The sequence below is a fragment of the Dromiciops gliroides genome, chromosome 3 (assembly GCF_019393635.1).
Source record: "Dromiciops gliroides isolate mDroGli1 chromosome 3, mDroGli1.pri, whole genome shotgun sequence".
NCBI classification, from domain to species: domain Eukaryota; kingdom Metazoa; phylum Chordata; class Mammalia; order Microbiotheria; family Microbiotheriidae; genus Dromiciops; species Dromiciops gliroides.
Window position 1 is genome coordinate 423,059,136 of NC_057863.1, and position 13,928 is coordinate 423,073,063.

The window sequence follows — 13,928 nt, forward strand, 5'->3', positions numbered from 1 at the left end:
TAATCAGTTGTCCTCTCTTTTGTTTATTTGGTGAGATTTGCCATCAGGGATTCAAGTTCTATTTTACCAATTATTTCTGCTGTATAGGTCACAAGTTCTACTCACATGATTCTAATTTCTCTTTTAATCCATTCAGAAATAGTGTGCTATGGTTCTATAGTCTCCTTATATTCCACAGGGTCCTTTGTCTCATCAAGTTCTGAGTCATTTTCCTTTGTTTTGCAATACTTATCCACAGAGGTCTAAACTCATTTGCTAGATCTGAAGGCCATATTTCCTTCTACTGTTAATGTTTTCCTTGTTGATTTATATTCTAATGCTAAAGGTCTTTAAGTTTTCTTTCTCCTGAGAGCTTTGGTAATTTCAGTCTTTTTCCCCAATTATTTTCTCCTTTTATTTTCTGACTTCCTCCCCTCTGATGGTGATTTACCTCAGGGTTTGATCTCAAAGCATCTCAGCCTCTTTCCACAGTGGCCAATTCACAGTTCACCATCTTAGATCTTTGCTCCATGTGAATTTCAGGGGATAGAACTGACCCCAGTTGGATGTTGAGTTATTCCCTTAGGCTTAGTGGTCCCCACACAGATTCAGTGTCCTGTGCTATTCTCTCTATTCCTCAGGTTTCTGGCCCAGAAGTTCAGAGTGCTTCTGTCTTGGTGCTACTATAGCCAGGGTTGATTTCTGTAGTTTAGAGTTTGCATATCTTAGGGTCATGAGAAGGACTTGGGGCAGGTGTGTGGAGCTAAATTATAAAGCCCCGATATATGTTCTACCCTATTCCCCATGTTCCTGTGCTCAGAGATCTTCAGAGATCTTCTGCAGCATAAAACACTACTGTGGAGCTGGCCACTGAAGCCCCAGGAAACTTTCACAGCCACGAGCCTAGATCTTCACAGCATTGGAAAGAGGGAGGAAGAAACCAGGCTATGAACAAAACCCAAGTTTTGTTGCAAGCTCATGGGTCAGGTCTTTTGTTTGGCTAATTCAGCCTCACTTGCAAATAACATGGTGGGCTGTAGGAGAGAAGGTTGTGAGTGCTATTAAAGTAGGGAAATTTCATGGGACTTTTTTTTAAACCTTCTTTTGGATCCCGGGTATAGTAGTCCATAGAGACATCTGAAGTTGCTTCCTCTTTGGCACATGATTTATGTTTTGGGAAGGTCTGAAAGGTCATGAGGATCAGAAAAAAATTATCTTCACAGGACCCAAAAATCATATATGTTTAATTTCACCAAAAGTATCAATGGGGATGTCTATAAAATTTCTTCTCTCATTTCTTCATACTCCAATCCTGGAGCAAGTTGATGTCTATTCTGTGCAACAAACTTCTGTGCCCCCTCCCAAAGTCCTAGATATTTTGACAGAATCACAAACACCTAAGAATTTCAAGGGAACCTCAGAGACAAATTAAACACAACCCATAACAATATCCTCTCAACAACTTACATAAGTGATCATTTATGTTTCAATTTGCACTACTAATTGAGGCAGTCCATTTTACCTTTTGATAGCTATAATATAATATAATATAAACATTAATAAGTTCCTAGACTAAATCTACTTGTCTACAACTTCTAACAATTATTTTATCATCTTCCCACTAGGATCAGCAAAATAATTCCAAATCCTCTTCTATTTGACAGCCTTTAAAATATTTGAACACAACTATGTTCCTTCTGTGTCTTCTCCAGACAAAACATCCCCGTTCTTCCAGGTGATTTTCATATTTTATGATCTGGAGAGCCTTCACAGTCCTCATCCATCCTCACAATCATTCATCTTTAAATGGTCTCCAATTCATCAGTTGTTCTAAAATGTGATATCCATAACTGAACACAATATTCCAGATATATTCTGTCCAGGGCAAAGTAAAAGAGGCAGGACTATAACCTCCCTCATACCAATCCCTTTTTAGAATGTACATTCCTTGGGTGGAGGGGTGGGGGTGGCAGGGGAGGCTATTTTATTTCTGTCTTTGTATCACCAGTACCTAGATGGTAACTTTGTACTTAATAAATACTCGCTGATTGACACTATGCCTCTCGAGGCAACTAAAATCATGTTAGTTTTTTTGACTACTCTATCACACTGTTTATTTCTGTAGTTCACTAAATTCATCAACTCTTTTTCAGATGAATTGCTTGCTGCCTAACAAGGGATTCCTCTTCTTGTACTTATAAAGCTGGTTTCTTTTAACCCAAATGTAAGCCTTTAAGTTTATTCTTATTAAATTTCATTTTAATCAATTCACCAAAATGTCCAAGCCTGTTGTAGACTTTTTTGGATCTGGGCTGTTGTATAATGTGCCAGTTATCCCTCCCAGCACTGTGCCATCTACAAATTTGATAAGCTTGCCATTCATGCCTTTATTGGAATCACTGATAAAATTGTCATACAGTACAGGACCAAGAACAGATCATGGGCAATCTACTGGAGACTCCTTACAACTAGACATCAAACCATTATCTATCAATTATCAATCAAAAATCTATCAATTAAGCATCTACTATGTGTCAGCCATCATGCTAAGACCTGGGGATATAAATACAATGAGTAAAAATCTCCATGAATGACTCCTCTTTCGGTTGGACTATCCATTTTTGAGTACAGTCCCCGATTGTTTACAAGACTTGTTTAGAAGAGTTTTATGGTATAAGTAATAAAGAAATTAAGAGCTTTTTTACTTAAAGGAAATACATAGAGTAGTATGATCTATTACACGTTATTCACAAACAAAGTTAGGGTCAGGGACAGAAACATGAAGTTATTGGCACTCAGTAAAGAAAGCAACAGCATTATTACAACTGAATTATTAAAGTAATAAATTATTATAATGCCCTTCCTAGACAAGAAGTTTATGAGACATAATGAAAATTGGAAAACCTTGCCAAGAAGTGATCTAAAGGAAGACTGTTTTCCTTTAGTTGTCAATATATCAAGATTTTGCCCATATCCAGCCTAAAATAGTACGTTTAGCCACATTTTTCATTTATGGTCATTTAAAAACACTTCAACAAGGCATCTTCTTTGGAATATAGTGACAGTTGAATTTTACAAGCTGAAAAATCTTAAGCTGTGCTGGGCCAATGAAGATATGTCTTAAAGCATCTTTTTGCAGTTTAATGTAGCATACAGCTGATCCTCATTTGAATCAAGGTCAAGTAACTACAAAACAGAAACCAATGAAGCTGTATTGCATAGCATAGTAACTGGGCAAGAAAAAAATTCAAAATATCTAAATTATGAATTGCCCAACACATCTTCCTTACAAGAAAGCTTATCCGTCACCATGACACTGAAGCAAGTCAAGTCTTGCTCATATCCTTTAAGGCATATTTATAAACTAAATGATGGAAGGGGAAAATATACTTTTGACCTTCCACATTAGCCAATTGTCCTTCATGACCTATTTTGATAATAATTTAAAAAAAGAGAGAGAGCTCCTAATTGAAAAGCAAAGATACAGATGCAGGAAATATGCTCATTAGGGTTATTCCTGTATGTGATGATTTTCTATCTCTATTCCCCAGCTGCAGATTACAAAAGAGATAAAGCAACTTTAAAACTTAGTTGATATGGATACAGGTCTAAGAACTTGAAAAGATAATGATTGTTATAATGCAAAATATATATTTTTTTCTTTTAGTTAGCTTTACATTTTAAAATTAGTTACTTTAGAATCTGCTCAAAGAAACACAAAAATAGATTTGGAAAAAAATTTGCTTCTAATACTTTGCTATTATATTCACTATGTTGCACTGACACCTAGTGGTTTAAAAAATTAGGTGTGAGTGTTGCACATTATGTTATATAGGCAATTTTTTTTATTTCCTATTTTCTATCATCCCCTACATGAACAAATGAAACGTGTGTATGCATAAATGGAAATGAGTATACACATATAAATAAATGGAAGTACTCAAACAATAAATTGATCTCAGGGTCAGTTTACTAAGAATTAGTTTTGAAAGGATACTGTTAATATTTTTGAGCCTCTAAAACATATTAGACACCATACAGAACACAATTTCAAAACATTCAATCATTCTAAGAAACTTCGTCACAGAAATCCTGAATAATCCCTTATTTTGATTTCGTGGCAACTCTGAATTTTTGGAGATTGTTACAATGAAATGCAAACCGAAAAGACTTAAACTATGGGCCCTGTAACAGACTGTATGTTCTATCCAAGAACCAGACTAGCTGAGTACTAGGAGGGTCATCACCAGATGGATGGTGCATGGATGATAGCTTTTTGGTAATCTGTGATTCATAAAAGAAATAAAACATAAAACTAGATTCCCTCTTAGGGCACCCTTCTATTTCTATAACTAGGGTAGCATAGTGATAGACAAAGAGATGGAACATACTAAGACTCAGCTAGCTCTTGGCCTAGCTATAAATATTAATTTAAAGGATAATACTAAATGTGGGATCTTTGTCCAACAATCAATAACACATTCTGAGGAAACAGAACTGAATTCATTCTCATATTCCCAGTATGAATGGAAGTTGGGCTCCTTTAAAGCAGGGGCTATTTCATTGGTTTGTCCATCCCTAGCACCCAGCTTAGTGCCTTACACAATTTTTATTTGTTTGTTTTTTACTAGACTTAAGAATTCCTTGTTTTACAAAAAACACAATGAAGCAACTCACTCTACCAATGAAGATCCAAACCTATTCTGCTATTCATAATTTAAGAGAGGTGCCTAAAAACTAAGAATTGAAGTGGCTTTCTCAGGGTCACACAGGCTCAATGTGTCAGAAGCAAGACTGAACCTAGGGCTTCCTCAATCTAAAGTCAGATTTCTGTCCACTACACCATGCTGCCTCTCACATAGTGGTTGCTTATTGAATGAATGAATGAGTGAGTAAAGTCAAGTCGACAAGCATTTATTAAAGACTTACTGTTTGCCACACACGGCAAAACCCAGGAATAAAAACACAAGCAGAACAAAAGGCAGTCCCTGCCCTCAAGGGGCTTTTATTCCAACAAAGGAAGACAGCATACAAAAAGAACCTGAAAAAAGAAAGGAAAGGGTCATAGAGACCTGGCATGAGTACCTGGCCAAAAAAAAAAGACAAAAAAGACAAAAAAAAGTCTGCAGTAAAGATGGAAAGGAATAAAGACATAGCTGGCCTGGACCTCCTCCATAAAACAGAAGTTCAGGAAGGAATGAGCCAGTCAGAGAGAGGCCCCCAGGGAAGGTTCTTCCAATGTATGAAGTGCTGGAATGAAGTGAGATTCCAGGGTGAAGAGGTTTCTATGGCACAGTATAAAGTCCAGAAAGTCAGGAGGTAGCCTGGAGAAGAAATGAGTGAAATGATAACTAAATGGAAGGTCAGTTCTCAGCTTCTTATAAAAGAGGCAAATGAGGGAGCTCATAGATTCAGCTTCTTTGTGTACCTCAAAATAAAATGGATCCCTTCCATAGGACATTTATGGCACTTATGAAAAGCATGAGCAAATTGACCTTCCTAAAGATAACTGAGGCATGTGCACTGATATCCATTACAGAAAGCTGAAGGAAAAAGTTGTAAAATTCTAGGAAGACTCTGACAAGGTCTTTTGAACTAAGCCATTGTGTACCTTCACACTCTATGAATTAATTCACTGCAAATAAAAGCAACCTAATTTGATCCAGGGGTATCTAGGTGGCATAAGAAATAAAGCACTGGGCTTGGAGTAAGGAAGATTCATCCTCATGAATTCAAATCTGGACCCAGACTAGCTGTGTGACCCTGGGCAAGTCATTTAACCCTGTGTGCATCAGTTCCTCATCTATAAAATGACCTGGATAAGGAAATGGCAAACCACTCCAGTATCATTGCCAAGGAAATCCCACATGGGGTCACAAAGAATTAGACACAACTGAAATGACTCAATAACAACAACAAAACTTGATCCAGGTAACTGTTTAGGCCAAATTCCACCAACCCTTCATCTGCCCACCAAACACTGACACATACACATACAAATATACACACACAGTACTTCCACAGATCATATCATGACTGCCACAGGAACCTTCTTATAAGGTGGGCTTTATGCTTAGGGTAATACAATAGGCAGTGAGTACAACATTCCCAAACAACCTTTCATTATTTGGTGGGAAAGGGTAAGTAAGACAGGATAATCACACATGAATGGCCTGTGAACTATACTGCAGAACTCTTTTCAAAAAAAGAATCCACTCTTCTTCCAATTCTAACTATTTCCCTTAGAAACACCACCATTCTTATAGGTTCAGGTTCTCAACCTCCTTATTATTTATTCCTCACTCATCTGAACCTGTCTCCTCAAAGTTATCATTTCTTATTTACCAAGTTACCTTACCATTTTCTCAGCCCTCACCCCTCTTGACTGTTCTGCAGCCTTTGACATTTGTTGACTACTCTGTCCCTCTTGACACTTAGTCTCTCCTCTATGGTTTCCTAAAAACAACCTACATGTGTCACTTCACTTTCTTCTGAATACTTTAGATGTCACCTCATAAATAAGACAATTTCTTAATTCCCTTCATTATTACTGTTCACTTCCATTTAAAAGGGATCCAAGTGGTCTTTTAAATCCAGCCAATAATGCATACCTTCAGAGCAGCTATTGGGGGTGGGGGTGGGGGAGCATATTGGAGCCAGGGCACCTCAGAGCTAATTATTAAATTTTCAGCATGAGCCTTTATACCTCTGAAATGAATTCTATATATCAGGGCTTGGTTTATTGTTTTGTTTATTGTCTAGATTTAAGAAAGTGATGGAAAAATGTTAGTAATACAGATTAAACTTGAATGTGTATCATGTGTATGTTAAAAAAGCTAGTTGTTGCTCTCGTCTCCCTCTTTCCTCTGTTTGCCGCCACCGTCATGGACACTGGCCGCCTGCAGCCCATCAAGCTGGCTCGGGTCACCAAAGTTCTGGGCCGGACCGGTTCTCAGGGCCAGTGCACCCAGCTGTGCGTGGAGTTCATGGACGACATGAGCTGCTCCATCATCTGCAACATGAAAGGCCCCATGCGGGAGGAAGACATGCTCACCCTGCTCCGAACGAGAGGCCCAGAGGCTGTGGTGAAACCCGCCAGTGGAGGCCCTGTGGTAAAAAATGAAAGTTTTTAACAGTCGGTTAGGATAACTGAAAGACGCCAGTTTTTCAAGGACCACCCTTTTGGGGAGGAGATGAACAGTCTGCCTGCTGCGCATGTCAGACTGCCTGCCGGGTACAGGCCGCCTGCTGCGCATGTCAGACTGCCTGCCGGGTTTTTTGACTTCCGGGGTGGAGAGAACGAGAGGAGGCCTTTTGCCTGCTTGGCGGGACTCCTGACGGCACGGCACAGACTCTCTCTCCAAAGGTGGCCTTTTTCGGTTTGGTGAGTTTTTATAAGGAATATAGACTAAGCTTAGACTTAAGACGATTTGTATTGTGTTTCTACTTTCCTATCCTTCTAATCAACATCACCTTGTGACTATCATAACTATAAATAAAAAGGTCTATTTAGAAAACCAAAAGCTGCTTCCATTTACTAGTTTGGGAGATAAATTAAGGGAAAGGTTAAGTAGGGGAGATTTATGATCTAATATCCAATTTTAAATCTCACAGTTCCTAGGTTGCTGCTTGTGGAAGGACTGCTAAGAGATATGTAAAATAAAGAGTTTTGTCAAGCTAGTTGTTAAACATTTCCCAAAACACCTCTGTCTATACTTCTCAGTCAGTTCTGTAGCACTGATGATGTGATCTGCCACAGGAAATTATCTACAAGTACCTAATTATTTTCTTGTGTTCTCTTTAAGGAAACTTTGATTCATGGATGGACCAATCTCAAAAAAAAAAATTGTAGATGTGAAAAAAGTAGGCCTATAGATTTCAGAGGAATTCTGAGAAGTCCCAGAGTAAAATTTGCAGGGGGAGGGTCAAAGAGATGAAGGTGCCTGTTATGGGGACTTGGTAAAGAAAATCTGGAGAGTTAAGAGTACAGCTGGAAAGGAATGAAGACATGGCTGACCCAGCCTCCTCCCTAAAATAGAGGTTCTAGGAAGAATCAGCCTGTCAGAAGGAGAGACTGCTGAGGGATGCCCCCTTGATATGCCTCTCAAAAAGAACAATAAAATCAATGAAAAATAACATGCTTCAATTTGGAGTGGGGGAGGCATGACATGCCAAGAGTATTTCAGTTCTAGGCAGTAGGAAAATTTATTTGACAGTGGCATGAAGAATGAATTGGAGAAGAGACTAGAGGCACACAGAATAGTTAAGAGGCTACAACAATAGTTTTGGTGCGAGATAGAGACTGAACTAGGGTAGTAACAGTGGAAGTGGGGAGGATAGAAGGAAGACCAGAGAAATATGTCCACAGAATTCAGCAACATTAAATGTAAAGGTCTGGATTTAAGGGACAGAAAAAGGTGGGGGACAATCAGAAAAACAAGGAGGAACAATAGGTTTGGGGGAAAAGACTGTAAGTTCTGGTTTTTTATATGTTGAATGCGAGGTATTGATAGTACACCCCCATGGAGATCTCAAACAGTAAGTTAAAAAAGCAGGACCAGAGCTTGGGAATGGTAGAACTAAGGACAGAGGCTTGGAAGATGCCCATGTTTAATTCAAGTACACTACAGTCATCAACTGTTCTTTCTCTGACACATTCCTGAGAGAGAAGGGCCATGTACCACCCCTCCCAAAACTGAATCATGAATTATGGGTTTAATTCAAGCAATATTTGTACCAGTAACTCATGAAGCCATTTCATTTCCTTTTAAAAATACCATGCCAGCTCTGTCCAGCTCTAACCTGGTGTCCTGTTGACATGGCATCACGATGAGCCTGTATGAGTTCTTATCAGCAAGCCTATTGTACTACTATGAATCCTTAATGATAAAATAACCAAAGCTATTCCTGACGCCCTGACTTTGGTGCACAAATTCAATTGGCAAGAAATCATTTAGAACTATTCTTTCCCAAAGCTCTGTGACCACTAGAATATCCCATAGCATATATACATATATATTTGGGCGGTGGGGCAATGAGGGTAAAGTGCCTTGCCCATGGTCACACAACTAGTAAGTGTCAAGTGTCTGAGGCCGTATTTGAACTCAGGTCCTTCTGAATCCAGGACCAGTGCTTTATCCACTGTGTCACCTAGCTGCCCCTCCCACAGCATATTCTTAACTCCAGAAATCTGGAATCTGAGGAATCTGGTGCTGAGGTGCTGATGGTCAATCATGAATGATGCATCCTTTCCAGATAAAAATTTGCAGTTTCTAATGAGGTTCTAATGTGTTAATAGCCCATGGTCTATGATCACGTAATTCTTCTTTGCCAGGGTAAGTAAGCTACCAGAAATAGTAGGACAACAGTAGTAATATACAGGCTCTGTTTCAGAGCCTTTGATCTTTCCTTACTGAGATTAGGAAAGATCCCTATTTGAAATTCCTGAAAAACTTTCCAAAGATAGCAAAAGTATGATAGAAAAGACAGCTAAAGGTTTAAAAAGTCAATGGAAAGTGGGATATAACAAATAGCTATGCTAATTTACTGATAGCAGAACTGTGAATGGTTTTGCCCAACAAAAGTTATAAAAATGTCCATACTTGATGCTCTTACTATTATTTTCATAACCTAGGAGAGTCACTTAACAGGGAGGGAAAAAAACCTATCTGTAGCAAAATATTCTAAGCAGCATTATTTGTAATAGATTTTTTTTAATGTTGGCCCAGGAACTGAGGAATGGCTAAATAAATTATGATATATTAAAATATTATTACATCACAACAAATTATTAATATAAAGAAACACTAGAAGAAATATGAAATATTGAAGGGAAAAAATAGAGTCAAAAGAATAATAGACATGTTGAGTATGACTGTGCAAATAAAAACAATAAACAGCTTGAAAACTCATGTTAAATAGAGTTGACAATGTTGGTATTATATTATTCAATTTAACCCATCAACTTGCAAGCTTCTGCTAAGCACCATGTACTAAACCCTGTGCTGGGCACTGTACATACAACAACAAAAATGAAACTGTCCCTGCTCTCAAGGAACTCACATTCTCTTCAAGGAGACAACATGTACACATACACATATATACAAAAGAAATACAAGGTAATTTGCAGGGGAGGCACTAGCTTCAGGGGAGATCAGGAAAGGTCTTATTATAGAAGGTTGTGTTTAAGCTAAGCTTTGAAAGAAACTATGAATTCTAATATGCAGAGATGAAGAAGGAGTGCATTTCAAGGGGAACTTGAAGCCAAGAAGACCTGGATTCAAATGTGACCTTTGACACTAGCTCTGAGAACCCTGGGAAAACCACTTACTGCCTCAGAGTATCAGTTTCCTTATCTATAAAATGAAGAGGTTGGACTAGATGTCCCTTGAGGTCCCTTTTAGCTCTAAATCTAAGATTCTTAACAAAAGAAGGATCCAATAAAATTTATTGAGCACAAGAGTAATATTATCAGATCTGTGCTTGAGGAATATCAATTTAACAACTATGTACACAACATACTGTAACAGGGACACCAAGGCAAGAAAAGCAGAACTTTTGTTTCTTTTAGGAACAGATAACAAAGGGGTGCAGGTAGGGGGTCGCTAGGTGGCAAAGTAGATAAAGCACCAGCCCAGGATTCAGGAGGACCTGAGTTCAAATCCAACCTCAGACACTTGACACTTACTAGCTATGTGACCCTGGGCAAGTCACTTAACCCTCATTGCCCCGCAAAAAAGGGGGGGTGCAGGTAGATAGATGTACCATCCTTTATAATCGATTTTTAATTTATTTTTCTAGGTTGTTTGGGAGATGGCTGCTCTCATTTTTTTCTGTTTGCATTGTCTTTTTCATTTTTGTTAATGTATTTTTGCTTATGTGTATTAATGGAAGTTAAAATAAAAGTTTTCAGCAATTTTTTTAAATGAAACAAATAAAAAGGATAACTTGTGCCAGTATATCAGTAAAAGATCAATAAAAAAGACTCCCTGCTGTTCTCCTCTCTGAATGGCCCTTTCATTATTAATTATGTGATTATCTCAAGGAGCTAGAAGTATCCAAGGACAAACTACCTGTTAAAACAGGTCATGGACAGGAATCATTACAATATCTTGACTATTTTGCATTTGTTTCCAGGTTGGGCTAGCTTCCAGGTGCTACAAGATCCATCTGTAGCTTCTAACAAAGACAAGTCCTGGAAACACCAAATGAGTTTAGAGGATTACATACATCTATTTGGAGTCCAACCCCTGCCATGGACCTGAGTTAGTAAATCTGCTACAAATGTTCCTGGATCATAGTAGGAAGATATTGAGCTTTCATTCAACATTGTAAATCAAGGCAATGTAATTCAGAGTATGCCAGCATACTTTAGCAGAGGCCATCACTGCTGCCCAGTTCATATCATAGCAGCCACAACAATACTAGATTTGTGGGCATTCTCAATACTTTTCACAAAGCCAGGCCAGAAATCCTGGTAGGAATATACATCAGATCTCTGTTTTTCTATAAATGGTTGATTCAGTACAGGCTGTCACAAAAAAACACCTATCCCAGATCCAAGGAGAAGGATGATGACTATGTATTGAACACCAGTTTGCTGTACCTCACTGTCTTCTCTTGCCCTGCTTCAAAAGGGGGAGGGGGGAGGGAAGATCTAGGTTTCTTGCTTCCCCAGGGACTTCAATGGGTGCCATTACTTTGACATGGATTCAGCACTTCTATTGGACTAATTCTACTTTGAGTTTGGTGCTCTGCCTGGTTTCAACTCCACACAGCAAGATGACTCTCCCAGGATAAGCTCATTATTTCCAAACTCACCACTATGCAGCTTCCTCTCCTCTCTGATTGGAGGACTGAAAGATGGAGTACCAAATTCCTCCACATGTCCTCTTTTAAAGAGAGCAGAGGGGGCAGCTAGGTGGCACAGTGAACACCAGGCCTGGATTCAGGAAGACCTGAGTTCAAATCCAACTTCAGCCACTTAACAATTACTAGCTGTATGACCCTAGGCAAATCACTTAACCCCAATTGCCTCACCAAAAACAAACAAGCAAAAAATAAGTTAAAGAGAGCAGAAATTGGACTTTCAGTTCATTCCACTTTGTTTCTGTTGCTCTGCCTGGTTTTAACTCCAAGAAACAAGATGCCCCCATATGTGGCACCCCCTGGTGTCCCTCCCTATTCCCTGCCCCATTCTGTGCATTGTCTACCCCTTTAGAATGTAAGCTCCTTGAGGGCAGAGGCCATCTTTCTTTTTATTAACTGTATCCCCAGTATTTAGCACAATGCCTGGCACATAGTAGGAGCTAAATAAATGTTTTTTGAATCAGATTGGATTGGATTGGTGTACTGTGCCAAGTGTTGTGACATTCAAACCAACACCTAAAAGTCCTATGGAAATGTCCTGTTAGCTGTTGGCAATATTCTGAGGTTCTGTCTCTTCCCTCATTAATCCCTTTAATATTAGATATAGGTGGGACTTCACAATCACAATTTCATTCATGAGTCTATTAGACTAAGATTCACTTTTGTTAGTGGTTGCCGACCTCTGGTAATTTAATCAGCTTCTGACCTCTGTTCTTGAATTGCTTCAACCAAGCACATATACACAGAGATAAGCAGATTCTCACAAGGGAATTCTGCTTTCCTGGAGACATGCTAGATGAGATTCATCTCTCCTGGATCCCTGCCCAGAAGATTGGCCCCCTGAAAAATCACAGATTTTCAACACAGGAGAAAGAGGGACAGATGGTTGGCCACCAGATAACCAAAGGGCAGAGTTCCTCAACTGAATGGATCTAAACATGAGGTCCCTAGCAGTGTCTCACCCAAAAGCATAGCTCTGCAAATAACAATCCAGCAAAGCTGGAGAACGGCCAATTTAAATAGCCAGCACAGGAAAACTTTCTGGACTAGGTTTTATTATGCTGCAACAGAGCATCTTCTGGACAGGAAGTGGCAGGATGGCAGGGGGACATTCAGTCTCTAAAGGCATGCATGGCTTTGGGTATGGCTAACTGTTCACAAACATGGTAGCAGCTCCCTGGGGCACGAGTCTCTTCTACAGACAAGTGGAACCAGTGGTACATGTCTTTCACCACCTAGCTTCCAACTCAAAGAAACTTGAAGAAAATAAGCCAAAGACCATCGCATCTTACCTACACCAAAAAGTGGCCTGCAAACAAGTACCTTATGGAAAAGGTACACTTCACAATGTGATTGTTCCAGCAAAACACACACCTCAGCTTCGTTATTTTCATGGACCCTACAATGCTAGTTGGTTACCATGACCACCCCCTATTTACTTGATCACAACTTAATTAAATGAATATACCACTAGCTGATCCCTTATTTGGTCCAACTATGCCGAAAAAAACCCCAAATGGGGTCATCAAGAGTTGGCCACTACTGAAACGCCTCTAAAACAACCCAACAACAACAAAAGAGAAGAAGCACTGGATTTAAGACGGATTGGTTCGGGAAGGAATGAAGGCAAATGGATTTAATCATTTAGAGGTGGAATGACCACGTTGTCAGAGAAAGCCTGACCCCCCCCCCACCCCTCCCCCAACATCCCCTCCTCAAGAGACAGCAAGCAGAGAAGGAGCCTCGAAGCAGCCACAAAAAGGCCAGCTAGGCCATGGGCTTTGAGAATAGTCAGAGACCCGCCAGCAGGTGGCTCCAACCCGACGGTCCTCACGCGGAGCTGGCGAGAAGAGAGGGAGGAGGCAGGAGAGGAGGGAGGAGGGCGGAGAGGAGGGAGGAGGACGGAGAGGAGGGAGGAGGGCGGAGAGGAGGGAGGAGGGCGGAGAGGAGGGAGGAGGGCGGAGAGGAGGGAGGGGGTAGGAGGGGTGGGAGGAGGGCGGAGAGGAGGGAGGGGGTAGGAGGGGTGGGAGGAGGGCGGAGAGGAGGGAGGGGGTAGGAGGGGTGGGAGGACGCTAAAGCGC

At 40.0% G+C, this 13,928-nt stretch overlaps 1 protein-coding gene across 1 annotated transcript; it reads left to right on the forward strand.

The window, feature by feature from the left end:
* The first annotated feature begins 6,744 nt into the window (after nt 1–6,744).
* Nucleotides 6,745–7,112, forward strand: LOC122747747 (40S ribosomal protein S28-like). Its single transcript, XM_043993605.1, has one exon. It carries the CDS (start codon nt 6,789–6,791, stop codon nt 7,110–7,112), a length of 324 nt encoding a protein of 107 aa, XP_043849540.1. The 5' UTR covers nt 6,745–6,788.
* The last annotated feature ends 6,816 nt before the right edge of the window (nt 7,113–13,928 follow it).

Excerpts from the sequence above, each read along its gene's own strand:
- LOC122747747 (XM_043993605.1), top strand. The coding sequence starts at position 6,789 with ATGTGTATCATGTGTATGTTAAAAAAGCTAGTTGTTGCTCTCGTCTCC.